This window comes from Xenopus laevis, chromosome 1L, assembly GCF_017654675.1.
Source record: "Xenopus laevis strain J_2021 chromosome 1L, Xenopus_laevis_v10.1, whole genome shotgun sequence".
In the NCBI taxonomy this organism is placed as follows: Eukaryota; Metazoa; Chordata; class Amphibia; order Anura; family Pipidae; genus Xenopus; species Xenopus laevis.
Window position 1 is genome coordinate 59,574,471 of NC_054371.1, and position 25,951 is coordinate 59,600,421.

The 25,951-nt window shown below is 35.8% G+C and overlaps 1 protein-coding gene across 1 annotated transcript in view; it reads right to left on the reverse strand.

Moving 5' to 3' along the window:
- fhip1a.L (FHF complex subunit HOOK interacting protein 1A L homeolog) overlaps positions 1–25,951 on the reverse strand; it is a 94,883-nt gene that overhangs the window by 16,228 nt on the left and 52,704 nt on the right. Inside the window, exons 4-7 of the mRNA XM_018231420.2 lie at positions 25,504–25,662; positions 19,932–20,018; positions 2,524–2,691; positions 235–314 (exon numbers count right to left, since the gene is read on the reverse strand). Coding sequence (XP_018086909.1) covers positions 235–314; positions 2,524–2,691; positions 19,932–20,018; positions 25,504–25,662 — 494 coding nt within the window. The remainder of the gene's footprint in view (positions 1–234; positions 315–2,523; positions 2,692–19,931; positions 20,019–25,503; positions 25,663–25,951) is intronic.

Below are 25,951 nucleotides of genomic sequence, written 5' to 3' on the forward strand. Positions count from 1 at the left end.
GACTTCGATATTCGAAGGATTTTAATTCCCAGTCGAATATCAAGGGTTAATTAACCCTCGATATTCGACCCTTTGTGAATTGGCCCCCTAGTGTGAAGTCCCAGTTAACTTGGCTTACAAAATGCATCACAAGCCTATGCTAAAAATTCACAAGGAAACTGCAGGAAACTTTGTAAAATGATAGAAAACATATAAATATTCCTTGAATAATCAAGAATATAATGAAACCATTACCTCAAAATGAGTTGTAACATCACGTCTTCACAATGTAAACCAATAAGAGTTCGGAATAATGCCAAGGACACAACACAAAGCTAAGGGAGAAAAAAAAACCTTGTAAATCACTAAGTTACTGGCCTTATTTGTCTGGAGATGATAATTGGCACAGTGAGATACATAGCCCGAATGCTTTCATTCTAATGATGCTTCAAGCTAAGGGATGAGTCCCTTTAGAGTAAATAATCTTTCATAATATCTTCCGTTTTCATCACCTAACTTACTGTAAATGTCTTCACAAAAGCTTGTCACAGCTTTATTAAATATATCTCCACATTGCCATGGTCTAATGTAATAGTTGCCTACAATCAATTAGTTTTGCACAAGGTAGACAAGATTTGGTGTGACATTAAATTCTGCAAAAGGAAAACTTGTCACAGATGTATGTTCTGTAAAAAGAAATGTTTCTAAGCAACAGATCTGAATTCGTCCCTTCTTTTGCTCCAACGGGTTAAAGAAGAGGAGGTCAACCCTGTGTTACACATGCTTGCTAAGATACAGAGAGAAGACTAAAATGAGTATTGGTAGTAATAACAAGTGCAAAAGCACAGTACAGTGCTATTAAGGCCATAACAAACTGCAATCTGATTTTCTCAATTGAATACTGCATAGAAAAAAATAGATGCCTTCGCCTGATCTTCTTTTAATATTCTGCAATGCCAGTTTGGCTTTTACAGTTCATTGATTTTGTTTGCATTGCTGTCTGGTTTATAAGATTCACAATGATTTGTTTCTTATGCACAGCGATTCACTATTCAGAGAGAGTAGACTGTTAAGTTTGTAGAATCTCATCATGGCACTACCATCCTCAATATTTCAATGTGAATTACCTGTGCTGTAGACAGGGCTTGAATATGGATTACAGCTTATATACAGTGAACAGCGAGATCTTCCTTATTAATGCTAATTAGAATTACATGCAACGTGGCAACGAAAAAACATTATCTCTGGTCTTAACAACAAAAATCTCAACCTTTTTAAGATGGTACAAAAATATTATTGAAAACAATGTCAGGTCGCTCTTCATGCTATGGGCTTAATGCAACCGAAATGTGATATTGGGTTTGCAGGTTGGACATTTATGATATTACAATGCATGAAAATAAATAGTGTCCTAGAAATAAGTGAGATTTGGGCTAGATCATAAAGCTATCACTAAAGTGTTAGAAAAGGACTGACTGTCCACATAGTGAGAACCAGCAGTGACAAAGCTTTAAGTAGAAAGGGTGAAAGGCAGAAGCTATAGAAGGGAAAGATGTTAATATAAACACTTGTTGTTTCCAACCTAAGGCCCTCCAGCTTGTTGCTAAAGTACAATGAGTAGTGCTCACCAACTGTTAAACATTTTAGGGAGAATGGCAGTCTAAAACCAGCTTGAGGGTGGAATTTATTTTGGCTGAAGGCCTAAATGCCATCCCTGCTTATATGCTGCTATCAACTAACTTTGTTCAGGTCCTGAACTGATGAGACTCTAGACAAAACCCTAGAGAGCATTATGCATACTCCAGCACTGTGTAAGGAATAGTTTTGGAGTCTTGTATATCAAGGCATTAACCAAAAACATGCAATTTGCCAATAGTCTTTATCACCAGTTTTTAGTCTTTTTAGTCTATGATCATTTAATTTCTTGCAGATTCTATATATTATGAGTTTACAGTACTTAAATTATATAAATTAGTGTAAACCTTAAAGAAAAAAGCAAGAAAACCAATGATACAAATATTATGTATTAATGGTAGCTACTGTATATAATCTAGGCCACTGACATTTTGCACAGATTAGTGATTGATTGATATGTGTATGTGGATTCAGAAATAACTAACTTCATGTGCCTTCAGGTTGTATTTCTGATGGCAAATATAGGATGTATAGAAAGAAATAAGAGCAAATTCATTCTGCCCAGGTCTGGTTTTACTGTGTATGGTCCTAGCAAAAGGACAATTAAATAATTTCACCGTGTACATGGTCAGATATGAATGTGTAGCTATTTTAAGTGGCAGGGTTGTATCAGACCAATACACTGCAGGTTCTCCCAAATAATAGCACACAAGTAATGGTGGGTGATACTGATAACTTATATCCAAAGGACTGGTTGGTGGTCAACAACAGCATATTAGTCAGTAATCATGAATGCAGTCTAACTATTGCTAATAGTATACAATCTATATTACACATATCACAACTGTATTGCTCTCTATAATGTTATACAAATGGCTGTAATAACTACAGGAACCCACTGTGACTTACCCGAAATGGGGTATTGATACGACTAACCAGTGTATCTAGGATGTGCACCTTCTCATGTTGATGAATCAGAATAAAACGAAGTAAAATCTTAAGTAGGATGGGTTCTGAGACACTTCGCAGGAACAGATCCAGATAAGCAGTAGTAGTCATTACTTCCTCCACAGTCACCTGAAATGAAGCAAGTGCAAGAATGAGTCAGGTTACAGTATGCTAAATATTACTGATGTAGGCATTATTAGGTCCAGCATGAGTTTGAATACGCTTTTCCTGGTCCATTACTCCAGGAGTTGGCAACCCAAGAAGAAAGGTATGGCTAGCCACCCCTGATTATTTGATATAGGCACACCAACTATTGAGCATTATATAACCTTGTCTGACCTGAGGAAGAGCAGTGAAAGGAGAACAAAAGATACAAAAATTATATTGACAATATATTATTGAATATTATATTAAAGAATAAAACCCCATCTCAGTGTGTATCCCCACATACTCTTAAGGAAGTCAATTTATTTTGTAACCTGCTCTAAATGCATAATTCTTTTAGCTATAGCTTGCCAGCAATAACAAAGCTGCAGATGAAGTCTGCAGTTCTTTTCAAGAAGGGCAATACAGCTGACCTTTCCAATGCTTATTCCTACATGACAGCCAAACAATATTAATGCACCCTCTTGTGATCGCATTTAAAAACATAAATTACTCAAGGCAAGAATATAAAAAGCCTTCTTCTCTTTGTAGGGAACCAAATTAAAATAGTCTTAGGAAATGATGCATTCCACAAATGACAACATTATGATTTCATTAAAATAATTACTGTTCAATGGATTATTAAATGTCATTAAAAGTCACTTATGAGACATATTTCATTTACAAAGTGCAAAAATTATAGACCTGTGTAAGCTGCCGGCACCTTGAAAAAAAAACCTGATTAAAAATCTATAGCTTTAGAACAGAACAGCGGGAGTGTTCCATAGTTTGCAGAAACAAAACAAGTTATTGGCATTATTCTTTCTTTTATTGTTTAGGAAATATATATTTTACATCCCAGCATGGCTACTTTACCAGGTCAGGAGTCCTGCTGAATATAAAGATGTTCTCAAGATAAGCAAATTATAAAACATTTGTCTTATTTGTAGAACTAGCTAATCAAATTAAAATTCAGAGACCAGCAAGTAGATGTGGAAAAGAGTGTACAATTTCCCAAGCCCCAGCACAGGTACTTTTCCTAGTTTGTTCAACTATTAGACAGGCCAGGCATCTTTATCACAGGAAGGTATACAGGGAATAGAATAACTGACAAGAATCATTCCAACAGATAATGAGATTCCCACTTTGACATTGCTGGGAGCTGCAGGGATGTTGCATATAAAATACAGAACAGTTCAGTTATCCAGGAAAGTGTCTTTCGGTTACGAGCACTACAATTCTTCCATTTGTTTGTTCTTAGAAAACTACAGATGCCAGTGGCAGTACATTTTCATTATGAAACCTGTACAGTCTGGCAAAATGGATTTTTACTACTAGAGCAAACTGAAGATACAGTGGAAAAGAATGTCATTTGTTAAAAGGGGCATAATAACGTATGTCTGTATATTGTGTATATTTTTATTAGTATGCTTTATCATTTACCATATAGCAATAAACAATCACATAGTACTCTAGTCAGGATTAAACTAAAGGTTTCTTACAAAACATATGGGTGGCTTTGGAACACCAATTTATTTGCAGCATGCCAGGGGCATCATTTGGTATGGGATGACATTGCAAGAACGGATGGCATTGAAATGCTGTGAAATCTCCATGGGTGTAAACCTGCCTCGCTGGCATTAAGGCTGATGCATAAGTGAACTGTTACAGCCTTCTAGTTCCTAATGAACCTGCCCTTTTCAGAGCAGTTAGTACCCACTGGTCCATAAGACCATCCTGGAGTCTTTTATTCCTAAAATGCTCCTAAATTACAAAACAAAATGTCTAGTTACTATGCAACACAGTATAGCCCTAATTTTTTGCCCCTGGGTCTTTCTTTGGAAGTGATGCCACTTTTTCCTCTACCCCACACAGACAGCCTGTCTGTTTGCTTTCTCTGTATTTACATTCAAACAAAACGGGGTTCTTCTAGATAACATTTTGTAACATAGGTATCCCTAACCCAGAACTAACTCACAATGTTCCGGTCTAAGCCTGCTCTTCTGCATTTAGCAGCCGCCTTTGACTTCGGGTCGAGCCCTCCACTACTCAGAGAGAGTGAGACAATGGAGATTTCCCCAGTCAAATCATAAATACCCCTGGCCACTAAACCAAGCCATCTTGTCATGGGGATTATAAAACAAAAAGGAGCCTGCAACAACTGTAGTTTAGGCACGACTAACTGCGAGCCTTCACATATTACTAATGTAAATAGTATATATTTCCATGAGACACATGCAAAGACAAAATAAAATGGCAAATTTAAGTAATAACAGAACTCAATAAATATGATATGTGACCCTGAATGATGGATTGCTCAGAGGCAAGAATAGATAAGAGCATTATACAAGCCAACTGAGAGAGAGAGAGAGAAAGAGAGAGAGAGAGAGAGAGAGAGAGAGAGAGAGAGAGAGAGAGAGTAACACATGATTATATCCAACATACACATGTCAACCCTGGAGGATCAGTGAAACAAAAATCCTGCTTCTATAAGCTGGCTTCCTCCCTGTACATCCCATGTAAAGCCATGCAAAGTCACTTCACAACTGTATGTTCCCTTATAAATAGCAGCTAAAGGAGAGTTTTATGGGTGCCAAGGAACTACTTCAACAATTGGGGTGCACCTTATGCAGACGTGCATAAGTAATTAGTAATTGTATCCCAGTTTACAAGCCTAATGCCAACTTCTCTTCAGCTGAGATCCCTTACCTTATGAAAATTGGTACTGACAAGAAATTAGCAGAGCACTGACAAAAAAGCACTACATTATATTTTAACGTGGAACCTGAATATTTCTCATTTCCATTAGTCTTAAAAGATATTCTGTTTACCTTCAATTTATAATAGTCAGCTCCATTTAGAAAACAGTAGCAAGAGGCAATACTCTACTTTTAAAAACCATTAAAGCAGAAACACGAACTAGCTATTGTTTACCACAGCGCTCTGAAATGAAAATGCATCCACAGAATTTATTTAAGGCTCACTTGAAAATAAGAGGATTTAGGAAATATTCATAAGGGCAGCATTTGAACAACATGCTGGCAGTATTAAAATCACAGTGCCATTAAACTGTGTGAACCATGGCAAAGATGAAAAAAAGGATTATATTTTTAAAATATACAATATAAGCAAATTTTGTACTTTTTAAATATAGAACTGTAGTAACTTCCAAGTACAAAGAATATACTTTCTCTCTCTCTCAACAATAATAAATAACTTTTTCACTTTCTAAGACTTGAGAGTGTGGACATTGTTGTTCGATTATTCTATATTTCATGACTGCTCCCAGGCACATTGATTTTTTTGCTCTCTCTCTCTCTCTCTCTCTCTCTCTCTCTCTCTCTCTCTCTCTCTCTCTCTCTCTCTATATATATATCTATCTATCTATCTATCTATCTATCTATCTATCTATATATACACACACATTAAACTTATAAGACTTATGTGAATAAAGCAATATTTATTGTGAAGACACGTGTTCCGACTGTGTCGTTGTTTTATATGTGGTTGACCTTCATATTCATGGAGTTTACCCAGGCCCAGCTGTTCTTTTTGTCCTATTCACATTGCTGATTCACTGTTACCAAGTAAACATATTAATATATCCCCTGACTGTGCAGTGTCAAACTGCCAGGCTGTTTTCCATCACCTTTTAAAACTAACCTTCCATACCCACAAATCTTACTACACTCAAGATGACAATGAATATATCCAGGTTGGGATTGAAATAGGCAACAGCTATAGTAACAAACATGTAAGGTATACAATAGCATTCAATTATGTAACAGCTTCATTACAGAATAATATGAACACTTAGGGGCAGATTTATCAAGGGTCGAAGTGAATTCAAGGGAATTTTCAAAGTAAAAAAATTCAAAATTTAAAGTCATTTTTTGGATACTTCGACCATCGAATAGGATAATACGATTTTGAATTTACTTCGAATTCGATTCGAAGTAAAAATCGTTCGACTATTCGACCATTCGATAAGCAAAGTACTGTCTCTTTAAAAAACTTTGACTTCAATACTGCGGCAACTTAAACCTGCCGAAGTGCTATGTTAGCCAATAGGGACCTGCCAAAGCGTATTTCTAAGTTTTTGTGTTTTGAAGGAAAATCGTATACGATCGTACGATGGATAAAATCCTCCCACTTCGAATTCGAATGTCGGAGAATTCTATTCGATGGTCGAATTTGGAAGTATTTTCCACTTCGAAATTTGACCCTTGATAAATCTGCCCCTTAAGGTGAAACGTCAATTCATACTTATTATCATAGTTATTATCAATACATATGCTTGCCAAAACCTATGACCCAAATGCCATGCTGAGGACTTTCAGTTTTGGGAGGGCAAGTGAGAGTGATCAAACTTAATGCCTGGCTCCTGGAAACCTTGCCAAGAGTGAAATCAATACATTTGTGCATAATGTTAAAGTACAGCATTTCTCCAAAAGTTATGAAAAGTGACAAACTACTATCATTAACCAAACCAGATAACCCCCACACGCTATATTAAACTAAATTGCTGCTTGCATAAATAGGCCTTCCTTGCCTCCTGACCTGCTCACTATTCGATCCAACCTTTTTTCTCCTGACTTTCCCTTGACCCAGAAGAAGGGGTTTTGTGGATCTTTAGTGTGCCTTCTCCTTTTTTGGAGTATACAGACCTGCAGCAAAATAAAAAGAGATCCACTGTGCCCCCCAACTTTTTTCTTATACCCATACCTTCGTTTGCAAGGAAGTCGTTGAGGTCTGTAGTCAGTCAAAAACAATAAAAATCTTGGTCGCTAATGCTCACAATGGTCTTTGTGAACATTTTTTGTCTTAACAAAACATATTACAATCCCCCATTAGACTATAATATCCACATCTATTTATTTATATTTCACACTGTTTCAATAAACTATAATTAAATAATATGATCTTGTAATTTTCCTCTATAATTACATTTTAGCTTTCACGCTTGAATGATGTGTCCTTTCAAATATATATAACTTTATTTATATAGTACTACTGGGACACGCAGCACTGTATAACTATATAATGTAGTAAAGAATATTCAAGTTTTTTATTAAATGTTTATATCTTATTTAAACTAGATTCCCCCACTTCTTTTGTATGCTGTTGTAAAATCTACAAATACACGATTAAAAAACTTTTTTTTATTTTAGACAAAAGGCCTCATTTAAAAGAAAAAATACATAAATTTATACCGCAGATATGCCCAGCCTCAGATACTGTTTTTCAAGTATGGCATTGATTAGAATTCATGTACTGAAAGAAGTGGCATGTAATAAATAGCTGCATGCAGTGTAACTAATATAAGTTGTGACATTGTCCTGCTTGTCCTTAGCAGTACTAAGGGTTTCATTGTTTGACTGGTACATGAGTTTTCAAATTAAATTGTCAACAAATATTCCCAACTGTTCAAGGTGACCTTCACATGTGACAAGTATGCCACCTACAGTACAATGTCGATAGATATGCAGATAGATATAAAAACAACAAATGACTGTGTACTCTTGCTCTTGTATCACTAGACATACATGTTGGAATATATTAAACCTGTATTTAAATTTTACCTTACCTGGATTTAGCTAAGGATTGCAAGCTGGCATTGGCCAATGACTCATTTTTTTTCAGTGTCTCTTTTATTTACACACTAAAATAACAGCCTAAGAGAAAGTACAGGCATATAAATACAGTGAGATTCATGTTTGATCTGTCTGTGCTCTCCCAACACTCTTGTTTCAGGCATGAAGCTTAGGAGGTTAACTGTATTTCGTTATTAACCAGCATAAGAACAAATCTGTTGTCAGGCTGCTTTGTAAAGTACAAATTTGGGCTTGCTTACATAACACATATATATGAGACAAGATTCCATTGGTTGCCTGTTCCTGACTTATGGTGTTAAAATGAGCATTATGAAATATGCAACAGTATTCTAGTTAACTAAAGGGGGAAATGTACGGACATTGTCTGAGTGACAGATTGCGTTCTAATTATACAGTGCAATCATTTGTGTCCTAATTTGACCTGATGAAAAGCAAAACATTTTTGTTTCCAGTCCAATTGGCGATAAAGAATTGCACCATATGTCTGAAGGGCAGTTTAAAATAAAAGGTCAAATGCAAAGGATTAAGCACTTGTGCTTTCACTATTAGAGCAGAAAGAAATTCCTGTAGAGTAGAGAAGGTGCATGTGAGTCTGCTTAGCCCTGTTTCTCACTCTAATATCTTCAGATCGCTGCTTCATAACTGGGATCTGGTGACTAAATCTTTGGTATTACTGTCAAAAAAACCTTGCCACAAAATACCACTGGGATACAAATAAAATCACTTTACTACTAAGAATTCCTAGAAGGAAATAAAGCTATATATATATATGGCCAGCTGTATTAATAAGAACTACACCACCTTCGTATGGACCATGGAAATGAATGGACTGTGCAAGAACAACATGGCTAGCTCCGAGAAACAACATGTCAAACTAACACTGTTCATCACGTTTTAGTACCTCAGGCCTCAGTTTCAAATGAATATTTTCAAGATATTAGTGTTATATTAGTGCCCTGTGTAGACAATGCTCTCATTTTCTCATTTAAGGTTGCCAAGCTCTCATTAATAAATCATTTCAATTTAAGATTTATTTAAAAATAGACGTAGCAGAAGTCTCTGAAGTATAAGATTGTTCCCAGTTGACAGAAACTAAGGCTGTGGATATGTAATCTATTGGAATTTCACGACAAAGTCAAAGTGAGGTTTGCCCTAATCATTGCATAAAAAGATTATACAGCCTGGTCAATTGAAGCTCAGGGAGCCTTTGTAATGCCATTTATTTATATACTTTATTAGGTTTTATGGCCATGTTTTTTTAGCATCCTTGTTAAACTAATGCAAATCGGATAACCACAATGGGATTACAACTTGCAAGTATTATATTTATTATAGAACTCAAAATTCAGTTTTATATTAACCAAACAATTCAGTCACAAAGCATTTGAGTTCTAGATTCTGCTAAGCAATGTCTATTGATATATTTTTTGTGAGCTATATTTCATTCCTGTATAAGCATATATGAAAAAAACACAGTGAAATATAATGATAAAAATGATAAGGCAACAAAGATAGTTTTTTCTGAAAAATGTCTCAAAGTTTGGATGGATCACATACATTGTAAAACATGTTGTGTCCACTTATTTTTTATGTTCTCTGTTGAATTACACATTATGGTCTCCATTCCACATATAGATTCTCTGGCAATAAGACTCTTGGTACTTGACAGAGGAGCTTAGAAATCTTTCTCTAAGCCTCTCAAGTTACTTGTGAAATAGTTCAGATGTACACATTCTACATTCACCACATACTGCACCATGAGGACAAGGGGTGAAGACATGGGGTCAGTCTAGGGCACAATTACAGAGGCTTAGGTCAAAAACTAATTCTATTCCATAAAATCCTAAAGAAGACATAGGATCATGTTTGCAATATCAGTTACACTTTTTCTTAACCTTTTTTTTCCTGGACCTTTTGAATAAATGTATCTTTCTGTTTATCTATCTCTATAGAAACCATCTATTTTTCTATTATCTGTCTATCTCTATATCATCTTTCTATAGCTATCATTTATTTCGCTATCTACCCTCTACCACTCTCTGTCTCTCAAGCTGTTGTCTATCTCTCTATCATCTCTCTAGCTATCATCTATTTCTTTATCTTTCTATCATCTATTTCTATATAATCTACCTATCCATCCATCTAGTATAATGATCTGGTTGGTTGTGGCCCAGGCAGGTATCATCTTTCTGGCTAAAAAAAGTACTGAAAAGTAGCTCTATATAAATAACAAATATTAGACATTCCTAATTATTTAGCCCAGGGACCTAAACAACATCAACAGAAAATAGACTATGAGCTAACATGCTCATATAGGTGATAAAAAGAAGTCTGCCACCTGTCCAAACATTCAGAAATGATAGTCTATTTTGCATGCAAACAGATTCATAAACATGGTGTTTATTAGGATCATTAATAACATGCCTCTGAGCAAGAGAGACCTCATCACTATTGCTGCTTTGCTTCTGCTGAGGTAGAAGCCGGTTGCTGTCCCAATAACAAGTCTAAATCTGTACTGAGAGAAACCTACTCTTTATTATCAGCAGTATTGTAGGAATGGCCTGTATGCACAACAATTTATATGCACGACCAGCACTGCTGCTAAGCATAACCTTACTGACAAGTATCACTCTCACACTTCCATATTGAGCATGTAAATGTATAGGATTGCTTTTACTAATATGAGATATCATTCAATCATTCACAGACATGCATGCCAAGAAGGGTATCAAACTTGCTGTTTGGCCATGCTTCCCTTGTAATGTTGCAGACCAACTGGCAGGTATCAGCCAGCCTGGGTGACATGACAAGCAAAAGAAAAATAAACTGGCATATTTTATAAATAAGCAGGGTTTACTAACAATGACTTTTTCGTGCACAACATTTCACATATAATGCACCGATTCCGGCCACATCAGCTCATGAACACGTCATATAGGTTGTAGAGCTAATTACAGATGAAATAGCCAACGTTCTTATAAAGTAACACATATGTGCTGGGGGCATGCATAGACGAACTACTAAAAAGTAAAACATATCTATGTGCTAATGTGCTTAATTTAAAGGTGCTCAGTTTCGTGGATTAATGCTTTAAAAACTAAGCATCTCCATGTGCCAACAGCAAGACTGCCTACTCACCAACCATAAATTTTACTAAAAATTCACATTCACAGGGCAGGTTATAAATATGCAAATGGGGAGCTAAATATAGTTTAGTACTTTTATTATAAAATTAAAAAAAAACAAAAGATCATCTCCTGCTCCGAGGAATAATACAGCATTAAAGGGCAGAATCTAAATAGAAAAAAATCAGCGCAGAATCAGCATCGAAAAAACTGTATAAAAAATTGTACATTTCCAAGTGGGTTTTGTGCCGACATCTTAGTGCTTCTTCAGGGTAAACTTATTATAAATGTATACAGTTTTTACTCTTTTTCAATTCTGTTTTTTAACTGCAGAACACTTTGACCACTGTTAGTAAAATAGGCCCACAATACGTTATGTTCTACATGTCTAAATAGGATCTATAATAAATTTATTTTATACTGTGAAATTATTCATGATTTTTCAAGAGCATTCCTCTGAAAAGAAAGCTAATATGGCAATAGCATTTCCAATGGTGCCTTTAAACAAGCAATCAAGTTGATTAATAGAAATATGCCAGTGTCAATTTAAAGCATTTAAAGCCGTCACTCAGGGGGGGGGGGTTCAAGTACAAAAAATATGCATAAACACTAATCTAATTTAATGCACCATAAAAATATATATTGTTTTACATAAACATGATTTCTCAGATTGAGATTAAACCGTGATTCACTGGAGCCAATTTCCGAACCCTGCTAAGCCTAGCATTCAACACCTCCATTGTTATTATCATGTATTTATAAAGCCCCAACATATTTCACAATTCTGTATAGTTAAATTGTGTAAACACCGAATGCACAAATTAGACACAACAATAGTACCCATAAAAGATATAAGAGGAAAAGAGGTTCATTCCCAAAAGAGCTCACAATCTAAAGAAGCCTCCATGCAATTTCTATACACAATTAAAATCTTTGCAAAAAGTTGATTCAGTAGAGTTTTTCCTTGCAATACAATTAACAAGGCTATATTCAGTTCAATGCTTTCCCGTTATTACATAATGCATTTTTTACACTTCTAAGACTGTGGTTCCTTAGAGAAATACTTAGCAAAGAACTGATAAAAGAAATACATTCATTAATAGCATTATCTAGCCTGAATAGCTTAAGTGCTAATGACAAGAAAAGGAAGCGTAAACAAGAATTAGAATCCATTTTATTACCCAAATAATTTTACTTTCATAATAAACAACTTGAGTAGAATTCCTATTTATTATGCCATAGGAGATACTGCATAACAGGCATAAAATTTATGCTCAGGCATTTATGTTAGCTTTTTGGGAAATAACATTGTAAAATCTAAACAATACCACAGGGTGTACATTATGTCTTCACATTCTCCCCCAGCAAATCAAGTAAGACATTTGCACTGCTTATATTCAGGGACTGATAAGGCAAACAATGAGTGTGTTACTGCTGACCAGCAAGAAGTTGTGCTTTGGAACCAATATACAGCTGCAGACTTTATGAGTGCTTTAATGAGAAATTAATTATTAATTCAGTGATATGGGATAGTTAAGAAATTAAGGATTTTTCTTATTCCAAGAGGACAGTTTTAATTGCAGTGCTATCCTTTCACAAACAATCTTATACTATCCTAACTTTTTTGGCCAAATTCAGTTTTACTGAACACATCATGAAAGGTACACTGTTTTTTAAAAAATATTAAATGGCTTAATTTGCACCAGTAAACCCTTTGAGTAATCCATAATACAAGAGTTTAGTCTACATTTCCTGCATATCATACTTGCAGACACACGTTGCCATTAGGTTTATTCAAAAAGCTATAGGATCCCTAGCTGCTCCTGTTTAGGCAACTTCTGCTTCACTCTCTTAAAGTGGACCTGTCACCCAGACACAAAAATCTGTATAATAAAAGTCCTTTTCAAATTAAACGTGAAATCCAATTTCTATTTTTTATTTAAGCATTCATAGCTGTTGTAAGCTCATTTAAAAATTTCAGCTGTCAATCAAATATTGTCTGCCCCTCCTCTATGCCCGTGGCATAGAGGCGGGGCAGACAATTACTTTCACTTTCAATTCAGCACTTCAGCACTGCTCCCCACACATTCCCCCAGTTCTCTTTACCATATAATTGTGTGGTCAGGGCATGGGGATGGACATCGGGTCCCCCATTCTGGTGCACAAACAAGATTCTGAGATGATACAAGGCTTTTCTTAATAACAGTGTCCACAAAATGGCTGCTGCCTGCTTGCTATAATTTTGAAATCCCAGACTGAAGGAAACAAGATTCAAATAATTTATATAGTGTAGTTAAAGTTCATATTCCTTGACTATACTGATAAAATAGGATTTTGAATAATTTTTTTGGGTGACGGGTCCCCTTTAACATCCCACAATTATATTAAATAGTAGAAAGCAGAGAAAAGCAAATAAATAAAGCAGATTAAGGACCCCCCAAAGAACCCTTTCTCAAGAGTCACACCAAAAACATGTTGCGTGACTAATGAAGATTTTTGCAGTTAGGGCTCTTACTCACTGGCGTTCTGACCTGCGTCCCCCTGCGTTCCGTTTTTTGGCGTTCAGCCGCAGGGGAGCGCAGGAATAGACGCATGTCATTATTTCAAATGGGGCTGTACTCACTCAGGCGCGTGTAGGCGCCGAACGCAGGTTGAGACGCAACATGCTGCATTTTTCCTGCGTTCGGCGCCTACACGCGCCTGAGTGAGTACAGCCCCATTTGAAATAATGACATGCGTCTATTCCTGCGCTCCCCTGCAGCTGAACGCCAAAAAACGGAACGCAGGGGAGCGCAGGTCAGAACGCCAGTGAGTAAGAGCCCTAATGATATTTTATGGGCTTACTGTCATTAGGTTTAGTATCTTTATTCCTGCATAATAATCCTGACGGTATGAAGCTCTATACTGACTAATAGGGAGGCACCGAATTCAATATTTTAGGATTCATCCAAATCCAGAATCTTTCAGAAAGGATATGGTGGAATTCCAAACCGATTGGGCAAATATGCATATGCTAATTAGGCTAAGGAAAGAGCAGGAAATCTGCATGTGCAGCACGTGAAAAAACTTTCCAATATTCTTTATCATATGAAATAGTGTCACATATTTTAAGGGTTCTTATTCAGTTAGGCCAGACACTTGATCAACTAATACCAGTGGTGTCCAGCATCAAGTTTTAACGACCTTAACTGGTAAAAATTTAAAACTACCCATTCTTGACTCCATAACGATTAATTGAAAGGAAAATATAACCCCCCTTTGACAAAAGATCATTCAGTTGGGCGTATGTAAAAAAGTTGTATAAACACTATCTGAAATCATTTTGATGAACATACCTGATTTCACAGATTGGGCCAGATTCAATTTGATAGTAAATCTTATCTCCTTATATAATTGCAGATTGTCCCATAGAGCCAAATGCAATTCAGTGAGAAAAATGTAGTTCATCACTGATGGACTGAAGTGTTTACAGAACTAGAGTTTGAGCTAAGAGATGAAGACAGATAAGAAATGACACAATAACCTAGGCACAAGATCACTTTTTACTATGGAGACCAGACTTCTAGTCAATATAATGTACATCACAAAAATTGTATAGCATATTCATGTTTATTCAGGTCAGTGACAGCAGCCATGATTGTTCTGATGATGTCTCCTTATTCAAAGCCTTGGTTTGGTTTATGTTTATTATCAGATATTTTTTCCCCTGAACAAAGCACCAGTTGTTTGAAGGAGCTTAAACTGTCAACATTTAGATGATGACATTTTGATTTGGGGTTCCACAGAAGTTGACAGCGAGTAAAGGTTAGTAAAAGTCATACAAGTAAAAAAATAAAACGAGCACAGACAGAAATATCTGATAAATGTCAGTTTTAGAAAATGTACATTTTTTTTAATTAAAAGAAAAAACATGTCCCTTGAGATGAAGCCCGATTTAGTTAAAACTGCAATAATTAAAGAAGAATAAAGTTTTGGCAAATGTTTATCGTTTACGTCATTAGACGCTTTTAGGTGCTTTCTATAAATTTTCTGTAGTCGGATAATATCTAGAATGTCAAAGTCTGTGCAGGTTTATTAAAAATACGGCTTGAAAGAGTTATTAAAAAAGTGTCAGGAACGATAAAAAGACGACCAATGAGAGGTCACAGCTTGACAACACTAGTTTTATTCTTTTCAATGCAAAATTGCAACTGTCTCAGAAGCTAGTGAAGTAATTAAGGGATCACACTTCTGAAGTTTATAAGATCACTAAAGTTCTTCTCCATCTCTCATTTAAAGAAGTATGCTCAGGGATTACAGTATATAACGTGTTTTGAACTCTCTAAACTCTGCCTTATCCCTTGCTTTGAAAAGCTTTTATTCAGTGTCACTTTTGTGCTGCAAAGGCAGATTGGGCAATCCTTATGACTTAAAAACTTTAAAAATATGATGGCACATTTTAGACTTTTTTTTCTTTGCTGAAAAAGGTTATGCTGACTAAAACCCTGAGTTCTGAAGTAGAAACATCTGCTGTGTTTGTGTAAGATATACTTGGCCACAGACACACAATTTGCTAAAGAATTTGCCCATTATAGTACTTTCTGCCAATCCAATGTCATTTTCATGACCAGATTTAGCTCAGAACCCTATATTATGATTAGATGCATATTCTCATCTGATGCAAGTCAAATGAATACTGATTAGAAATAGCATCAGAGTGACTAAAGTGACACAGCTGCAAACATGGGGCTGGTACAGGTTGTTTGTGAGCTGCCTGTATATAATGACTAGTTATTGTGGGGTAAAAATAAAAGCACTTGTCCTCATAGGCATATCCCAGATCCAGGTGTCTTTGTACAGTCAAGTTGGGGGTGGGTTTCATGAAGGAAATCCTTAGAAGGTGGTCAATCAGCTGGTTATACTGTAACACAAACTGATGGAGCAAGCCCTTTAGCACCAATATACATACATCTAGGCACGTCACACATATTCTGAACATAGGAATCTGTAACATGCTGTACAATATAATACATAAAGTTCAATGAAGTACCAGGTGATGTGTTTAATTCAGGTGTTATAAACTATAGAAACTGAACAGTAGGCCAATAAATGCATAAGTTGATATGCTACCATGGATTGGTAGACAGCACTACAGCTAATATAATTAAGGATTCAGCATTTGTGCCATGTTAATAGCAATAAATCAAATGTTTGCTTTCAAACAAGTAATTTAGGCTTTATAAATTAGGCTAAAGTGAATTATGTGGCACAAACCATTTTTATGACAAGAGAGTAAGGGCTTCATGTTAATTTTTCCTAATACTGCAGATTTTTATGTCAAATTTACCAGGGCCGGAACTAAGGGTAGGCAGAGTAGGCAAGTGAATAGGGCGCAAAGCTGGGGGGGGGGCGCCGGGCATATACCTACCTGTTATTATACTCTCTGCACCTGTTGTAACCAATTAAAGTTAATGGAACAAATTTAGACAGCAAAGCATTTGTGGCATCAACAATGATGTAAAATGCATTGTAAACAGGGCCAGATTTGTAGAAAGGCCAACAGGCAAGCAGGCTTCACCTGACATCTATAGAAAGCTACCAGTAAGGAAAATGCCACCCGCAGAAATATGTGACATCGCTGTCTTAAATCTTGCAACAACTTACACCTAACAAACAGAGTATAGTCTATTTAATTATATTGGATCTTGGTAGAGCCGCACTTCACATAAACGCCTTCTCTGATCTGACAGGCAGAAAATATTGAATTCCTCTGGCCTCACACATTGATGTCACAGTGTAGCATGTAAGCACGTGTTGACATCACTGTGCGCGACAATTTAAACTGGCTATGCTATTTTTACAAAATGCTAAAAACATTGTGTATTGCAATTTACAATAAGCCCTTATATGTTAACAGGTGTGGATACGGGAATGTATCAATGAAAAACTGCAGAAAGGTATAGGAATCCAGATTATAAATTTCATAGAAGAGAAAGAAAGGTGCTTTGCAGGAAAGTTGCCAAAAATCATACAAAAGTATCTCATGGACCAAAAAAGCCATCATAATAAGTTTTCTAAAATTGATCTTTATCTAAAATAATAGGGTCCATTGAATGATCCAAATGTGGATTTTAAACAGCCTAATGACACATTTTACACCTTTACCTACAGAAGTCACCTTTGGGTGATAAGTCATATTTACACTATGATCTGTTCACTTTTCCTATGAATGTTCCACTACTAGCATATTAACATACATTCCCCCTGTCCCAATATATGGTGTGCTTACACATCATTCACAATTTGTGGCTTAGGGAGTTATTTATCAAAGCCCAATGTTTTTTACGCTTATTTATTATTACATTTTCCCAAAAAATTTACTTTGTGGGAAAAAAATCAGATTCTGATTTTTCACCCGAAAACTCCGATTTCTTATGCTTTTTTGCCCGAAAACTTGGGAGTATTGCGCGACACCCAGGGCACATCAAAAAATCATTGGGACTTCTCCCATTGACTTATATGCAACCTTGACAGGTCTGAGATGCCGGATTTTCTGATTCGGACTTTTCCATCCTCGGGGTTTAATAAATTCCGAAAAATCGCGATTTTTTAAAAGTCCGATTTAATAAATTAAAATACACATTTTTCGGGATTTTTGCATTTGGAGTTTACTAAATAACCCCCTTAATGTCATGTGTTTTGTGGTATCCTTATTTTTTTGAGTAATATTCCAACTTTTTGTCAAAAAGCAGCAGCCCCTGACAAGAATTCGTAATATCTATTCTAACATGAATATGTTCCTCAAAGCACATTTTTACAGAATCTAAATGTGACACTTTGTTACTGGTTTTATCTATAGAATAAATATCTGGCATTTCAAACGATGATTCTTCTTTTTATTTATATATTGCCGACATGTTCCACAGTGCTTTACAGGGAGTTATAATAATTCACAGCAACACCAGGCCCTGCCCCAGTGGAGCTCACAGTCTGAGGTCCCCATCACACACACATTTTGGTCAGTTTCATCAGGAACCAATTAACCTGCCTTTATGCTTTGCAGTGGTGAAGAACACCAAAGTACATGGAAACTAACAAACAAGGGTAGAGCATTCTTGCAGATACTGTAGGATACACAGTTCTTTGAGAAAGGTCACATTATAGTGACTGGAACGTTGGAATATGCATATGAATAAATAAATATTTCTGATGTATTTGCCAAAGACTCGTGAGTGAAGAAATGTTTTCGTTTATTTTTAATTTTAAATGTACCAGGCAGCTGTTTTTTACATTGTTTGGTGAGCACTCTGTGTCCTGCGAGTGCGGCCTCTCCATATTTGTTCCTATACATATATACAGGTACAGTATGTGTGCATACATCTTTTATATCAGTCATATGGATCCCTATACTTCATATGTATTGATGTATATAGCCCAGTAGATTAAACAGCCATAACACAAGTAAATATGCTTGACAAAAAAATTCTTGCATGTTAAATAAATAGTAATTTTTTAATTTGTATAACTAGAAAACTAGATAACGAGAAAAATAATTGTAAGTACATAATAACAAAAATTACCTTAAATATACTACTGCATTAAACATGCCCATAATCCTTATTAGGATGAGAGAATTTTTTCGCCGGGTGTCACGGAGGAAATGACGCCCATAGACTTTAATGGGAGAAATAAAAATGATGCACTTCGAAAAAAAATTGTTGCCCATATTCATTTGGGAGAAATTTTGCCAGCGGCAAATTTTTGGAGAAACGGGTTAAATTTGCCCATCCCATTAAAACAAAACTTGAAACTCTCTTATTTTCCCTTAAATTATCTGTTTCTCACTTGAACGTGTCTATATGATTATGACTAACATCAATATAATTGCATGAACTTTACTCATTCTAACTAAATTTATGTGCTGATTAACAATGTGCCACCAACCATCTAGCTAGATGTTCTTTATGAGCATTCTGGTTGTATTTCCTAATGGTAAGGACAATATAAACATTTGTATATTTAAAAGATGTCAATAAAAGCTCAGCTTATTCGATGTACCTTAATAAATCATTGCTGTATCAAAAATGACAAAGTGTTTATATAATCATAATGTCTCAATTGTACCCTAACCTTTTAGTTTGTAAACTCTAATCTCTAGGTCCTTCTAACCCTATTGTACTCTGTAATCCTTGTTTTTTTTTATCGACCATTTATTCCCTGTTTGCTATAACTGCAGTAAAGCACTGCGTATCTTGACAGCGCTATATAAATAAATGATGATGATGATGATGATGATCTGTTCTAATGGATAACAAATATAATTAAACACAATGCAGTGACATGAAGCAATCACTGCTATCCAGACAAGTGTAAAATGCTGAGATTTATAATTCAATGACAGTTTCAAATAGCTACAGGTTAACAATGTCAGTCCTGTGTTGGCACAGTTACCAAACAAAACCAATATAAATACAAAGTGACACATCTGCCAAACAAGAAAACTGACCTTATGCAATGCAGGAGCCATTACCGGTAACAGGAAACCATTGTATATATAATCTACAAGCTGGGCACGGATAAGAGGATGAGCCACCTGAAAATACAACAGAATATTGTCATTGTCCCCAATAGCATATAATTTCTTCTTGTTTCACATATATACCCCACAGAGCTAGCAGGTATGATTGATGGTGTCAATGAATGCAATTGACAATGACAAAGATGTGCATAAAGAAATATCATTCCAGCCAATGCTTATTAACTCACATGATATGGTTTCATTGGCTGCAAAAGTCTCCTTAAATACAGGCTGTTGAAAATAGTTCTGTTTAGTAGAGAGCAACCTATGCTTGTCTGGTCTTTATTTAAGCAAGAAAAATACACAAAAAAAGGACTCACTAAGAACAATGTGCAATATTCAGACATCATTATTCTCCAGCAATTCAGCATTCTGCTAAAAAAGCATTATGGAGAGCATGGCATGACTTCCAAAATCGAATTCACTTGCTGCAAGTCAGTTGTGTCTATGACGCTAAGGGAACCATGGAATGGAATTGCATCCATGCGTGCAATTGCACACAACTCATCAAAGTAGGCTAAGTGGGTGCATTGGCTCTCAATGCACATTCTTAAGAAGCATGTATGGACCTGTTGAATTGTGTTAATAAACACCTTTGCCTCAATTTAAGGGGCAGATTTATCAAAATGTTAAAAGCTTCATAAATAAAAACTCACCCATGTTCTATTCATTCCTATGGGATTTTTAGAAGAAAGAACTCACCATTTGATAAACATGGTTCTAAAAATCCCATAGGAGTTAATAGAATGTGAGTTTTTGTTTATTAAGCTCTAAACTCACATTTTGATAAATCTGTCCCTTAGTGATTACTTTTTTTAAAAAATAAAAAGCAATACCTTTCATTTATTAACCATTCAAAGTGCAGAACAGAAAGTTCAGTTTATAACATACAGCATTTCTAGACATATTTTAGGCTTTATTGCTTCTAAACTAAAACGGTGATTTAATACATTATACCTGAATAAAAGCGATTTATTTAAACCTTGCATTTACTATTGGATCTGTAACATATTTGCTGTATTAAGTCTGTCTTACATCTACTTCCTTCAGATATGGGGTTTACTAATTTTTCGGGATTTTTGCATTCGGACTTTAGTAAATAAACCCCTAAGTCTCCTCCATAGGAGTTGCGGCTGGTATGGTCTGAATTAAGCTACTGAATTCCTGTTGATCTTCAATAAAAGCTTTTTTGCTTGTTAAGTAAAAGTTTGTTAGCCTAGCCATGACCATGCCTGCACTACTAATCAAAAGAATCTTAAAAGTTCTTCCTGACAATGTATGTTAACAGTCCAAGAGGCTCATTTAAGATTTCTTAACCCTGCATGAGGTTTTCTTACCGAAAAAAAGCTCCTTTCTCCTCTCTGTTCTATTAATATGTTATATGAAAATGATACATATATACATTCATACAAATGCAAACATGGGTTCCAAAGTAAATGGCAAATTAGCTATATATTGACAACTGTTTTAGCTTCACGCTCATTGGCATCTAGGTGCTCATTCATATGCATACTCCTCACAGGCTTTAAACTTCTGTGGTCTGTTTTTTTCCAGTGTATTCCTTGCTTTTTATTTGACTCTTATATATTAACCTCAACTTGTTTTCTTGAGTCTTCTTGTACCCTTCCTGTCCCAAGCCTTTGGTTACTTCTTGGTTTCCTGCTTGCTTTCTGTTTTGTACCTATTGGGTCCTCAAGTAAAAGGATTACACTCACAACCACATGGGACACAGAGTCTACTTCCTTAGGGGTCCGTTTACTAAAGTGCGTTAAAAATATTCGCACAATATATAGACAGAATTTTCGCCAAATATGTTATCGCCAGTTTACTAACCTGCGGTAAATATAAATTTGCGAATTTTCTTGCGCAAGAATAATTGTTCGCCAGTTATCGCATTTGCTGAAAATAACGCTACGTACACATTAACGCATGGTTTACTAAACAGCGAAATGTGCTAAAGACAAAATTAACGCCAGAATATTCGCAAACTTTTACCGCCACCTATGAAGTGGCGTAAAAGTATTTTTTCCGCCAGAAAATTCTCAAGGGGCAGGAAATATCCCATAATAATGTTTTTTTTTTTACCCATCATTCTTTGCTGACAGGAGACAGATCTGTAGCTATTGCTGACAGGATGTTTTGGCTTCTGCTTCTATCTGGTGCAACAGCAGCAGTTTCAGCTCAGAGGTGTATTATTGGCAGTGGCATCACAGTCCAAGGATTCGTCAGCCTCTACACTTTTTGGTTTCATTGGGATTGGCTACATTAAACTGTGCATTTCTATGAAGCAAAGAGATTGACTGGTATCATTTCCTATGATTCTATTGGCAGAAGGGTTTATATGATGCAGACATGTTTGATTGGTGTTACTCTGGTGATGTTGTTGGATGGTATAATCATCAGTCAATAAAGTTTATAAGTTTTGAAGATGCATTTCTGGCCATAAATGTCACAGTAAAAATTGCCATAATAACCGCCATAAAACAAGACTATTTTATAGCATAAATATTCGCAAAAACTTAATTTTTCGCCAGAAAATTCGCAACTCGCTAAAATTACCGCTAACGTAAGCTGGTTCCTTAACGTAGTTACCGCAAGTGATCGCAATGACTTCTGAGCGCATCGCTGTTTAGTAAACTTAGTCGCTGCGAATATTCTGGCGTAAAAATATTCTCAGCGATAACATGCGGAAACTTAAAGTCAGATTTACCGCACTTTAGTAAACGGACCCCTCAATCTAAAGCCATTTGGCTGCAACATCCTGGACTAAAGGGTTCCAGAAATTGTACAGTAGAGTACAACAGCACACACATTTCTTTTCTTAGATACACCAAAGTTATCTAACATCTTAGATGGACCAAACAGAATACTTCAAGCAGCTAAATGTATTAGTTTATTTTAAAGCTTTTAAAACTTTGAAGTTTTAAAGCAGGGCCTTACTGCTTCCTGCTAAAACCCATCAAAGTCATTAATAAAAGGCTAATTATCAGGGACAAAGTGTCTTGGTGTTATTTAGAGCCATGTGAAAATAAGAAGCACATTTCAAGTAGATTGATGAAGTTTCCTCTGCAGAGTCAATGTTATTGATGTCAGTCTCAAAAATATCGCAGAGGTAACGTGCATGCACAGAATTCTAAAATGACAAGGTTAAAAAGTTATCATGGAGCAAATTATTTTTCTAAAAGGGATAAGGGCTTATCCTTGTCTAGTAATTCTCCAGGCTACAATGAGACAGCAAAAAAAGAACAAATACATTATTTGTTTACCTTGTGATTAGAAATGCTTCTATTATATCAGTGCAGCAATAAACATCTTCATATCACAAATATGGTTTACTGATTGTATAAAATATGACTTTAAAACATACAAATGGCAATGCTCTGATCTATTTCAGTAAGAAGATAGGTCTTCTGTGTATTGAGCTATTCCACCATGTCAAAGCTTAACAAAGGCTGCAGCTAAGGGTTTTTATATTATACAGAACTCATTATACCCCATTAAAATTAACCTATTAACAGAGGGTAGGAATGGGTCCAGGGGGAAACAAAAAGAATTTCATTAGTGCCTTATATTGGCAAAAAAATATATTGTTTTCATAAAAAACAGGTACAATACATTTTTAAACATTAGTCCTATTTATTGTACTGTATTGTACCGTTTAGTAAAGGTGTAGATAGGAGTATGTTACCCCTTTAAATATAATGCCTGTACAGCACAAAGCAATTCTCTATTCAATAATCATCTAAAAAGGCTATACGATTACATATAAATGTTCCTTTTACTTTTAATACCAACAGAAATATTGTATTAAATATAATTCCAAGAAAATGTGAGTAATAATAAATCCTAAGCACTGCTTTAGGAAATGTTGTTTCAGAACTGAATCATTAATCTCACAGCAACTTTCAAATGTTCTTTAACACAGAAAAGCCTTCATGATTATTAATGTATCACATTCCTGAGGTGGAAAAACTTACTATTAATTATGTTACAACTGCACAATATTTTATACTAGCTATTTATAAAATAATCATAATCAAAACCTGAACTATCAGTCAACAGAGGATTTTTATTAATAGATAAGCTCCCTATATAGATGTTTCATACCTTACACACATTTTGGTTTACAATTATACATAAAATGTGTCTGGTGAGATTGAAGTCATTTGTTGAGCCCTTTGCCAGACTTGGCCACCCAGGTGGTGGGTCAAGATTGGGTGCTTTATCAGTCCATGCAAGCTATATTGTTTTGCTACTAGGTGAATGATGGGAACATAACAATGTGGTCCTTGACAGAAGGGATTTTACAGCCAGCCTTATTGATTATGTCCAACCTTTTCACCAGATATTGGTCATTGGCGTTTTGGAAGCAATAACTGCATACAAAGTGATGGCTTACTTACTGTCTCATTATAAAGGGAATGCAGTTTGAAGTTACCGGTAATATATACTCAGCAGGATTATTTTTCCAGTTATTCTCTTTGGTTCAGGCAACTGTAACCATAATGTTTGACTTGCAAGTCCAACAGATCAATGTCAGTCTGAATGGAAATGTATCTGGTGATGCTCCTTCTCAGTGTCACAATTATAACTCTGGACTGCATAAATCTTATGTATTCTTCTATACTGAGCTACTTGAGACTCTCTTCAATCAGCTTTGATAACACATTTTTTAGGCATGCAGTGACAACTTTACAGTATATCTACGTGTCCTGTTTTGACTTTTTTTAGGCAAGGAACTCACATGAGCCCAGAAGCAGGTAATATACAGGCAATGCCAGCAACAAAGGGTTAGCTTATTAAGTTTCTTGATCACAAGATTAAACACATCTGGTTTTAGGTAAATGTCACAGTTGATAAGTTTTCTACCAGCAGGAAAATGGTAGTAAAGAATGACAAAATTGGCAGATTCTGCCGGGCCTGCAGTCATTGACATGAATGTAATCTGTATCTCCCCATTGTGGTCAAGTGCACGCCCTGTAGCCAAAATCTGCCCCATCATGCTGTCACACGCAGATGCCATTTCTGTCACAGTCGCGAGTGAAATCAGGTGGTGTTTTCTCTGTCCTGCCCTAACCTATAGAATTTTTACCAGTCTTTGCTTTTGCTCCCAAACCTGACCTCTAGTCTATTAACTGGACTTGTACTTACCTGCCACATCGATGTGCAATGCTTATCCTCTGCATCTAACTCCACTGGGACTGATCTACCAGCAAACCAGGAACCGCACTTGCCTCACACTTATGATCCACTTGCTCTGTGTGGATGTGCATTATGCACAATATTAATCAAAATTCAGAAAAATGTTTAAACTGTCTTTGATTCCAGGATGAGGCCATTAACCTGTTCACTCCCTTAGTTTAGGCTGAAGGGCATAAACACCATTATCAGGGGCAGGTTCAAAAAAAACTTTAAATCCCCAGAAATGCTTTAGAATTAACATTCAATACGAATGATTCTGTAGATTAAGGTAAGGTAGTAGAGCTAAATTCTTTTTTACCTGTATTACTGCATTGCAGAACTCTAGAGAATTCTGGAACTGGATGAGTTCAGGAATCTGTTGACAATCTTCCTTCAGCAGACAATGCCACTCCTCCCCTTTGTCATCTAACTTTGTGGGTAAAGAGGAGTAAAGGCCACTGAGTCCTGTGGCAAGAACCTGTGAACAGTGATAGGATAGTATTACCATCAACCTTTAAGCCAAAAACAGGACTGTCACATATCCATGTAATCAAGCTCTAATTAGGTCCATGACATAAATTCTTTAGAGATGAAATTTTACTGTATGGAAAGAATTCCAATGTTTCCATCACTACATGGGATTTTCCTCAGTAGTAATTGGACAGTTGGAATCATCATAATTGATCTTTGATCTTGCTGAGTGTGGTACTTTGATTAATATATATATATATATATATATATATATATATATATATATATATATATAT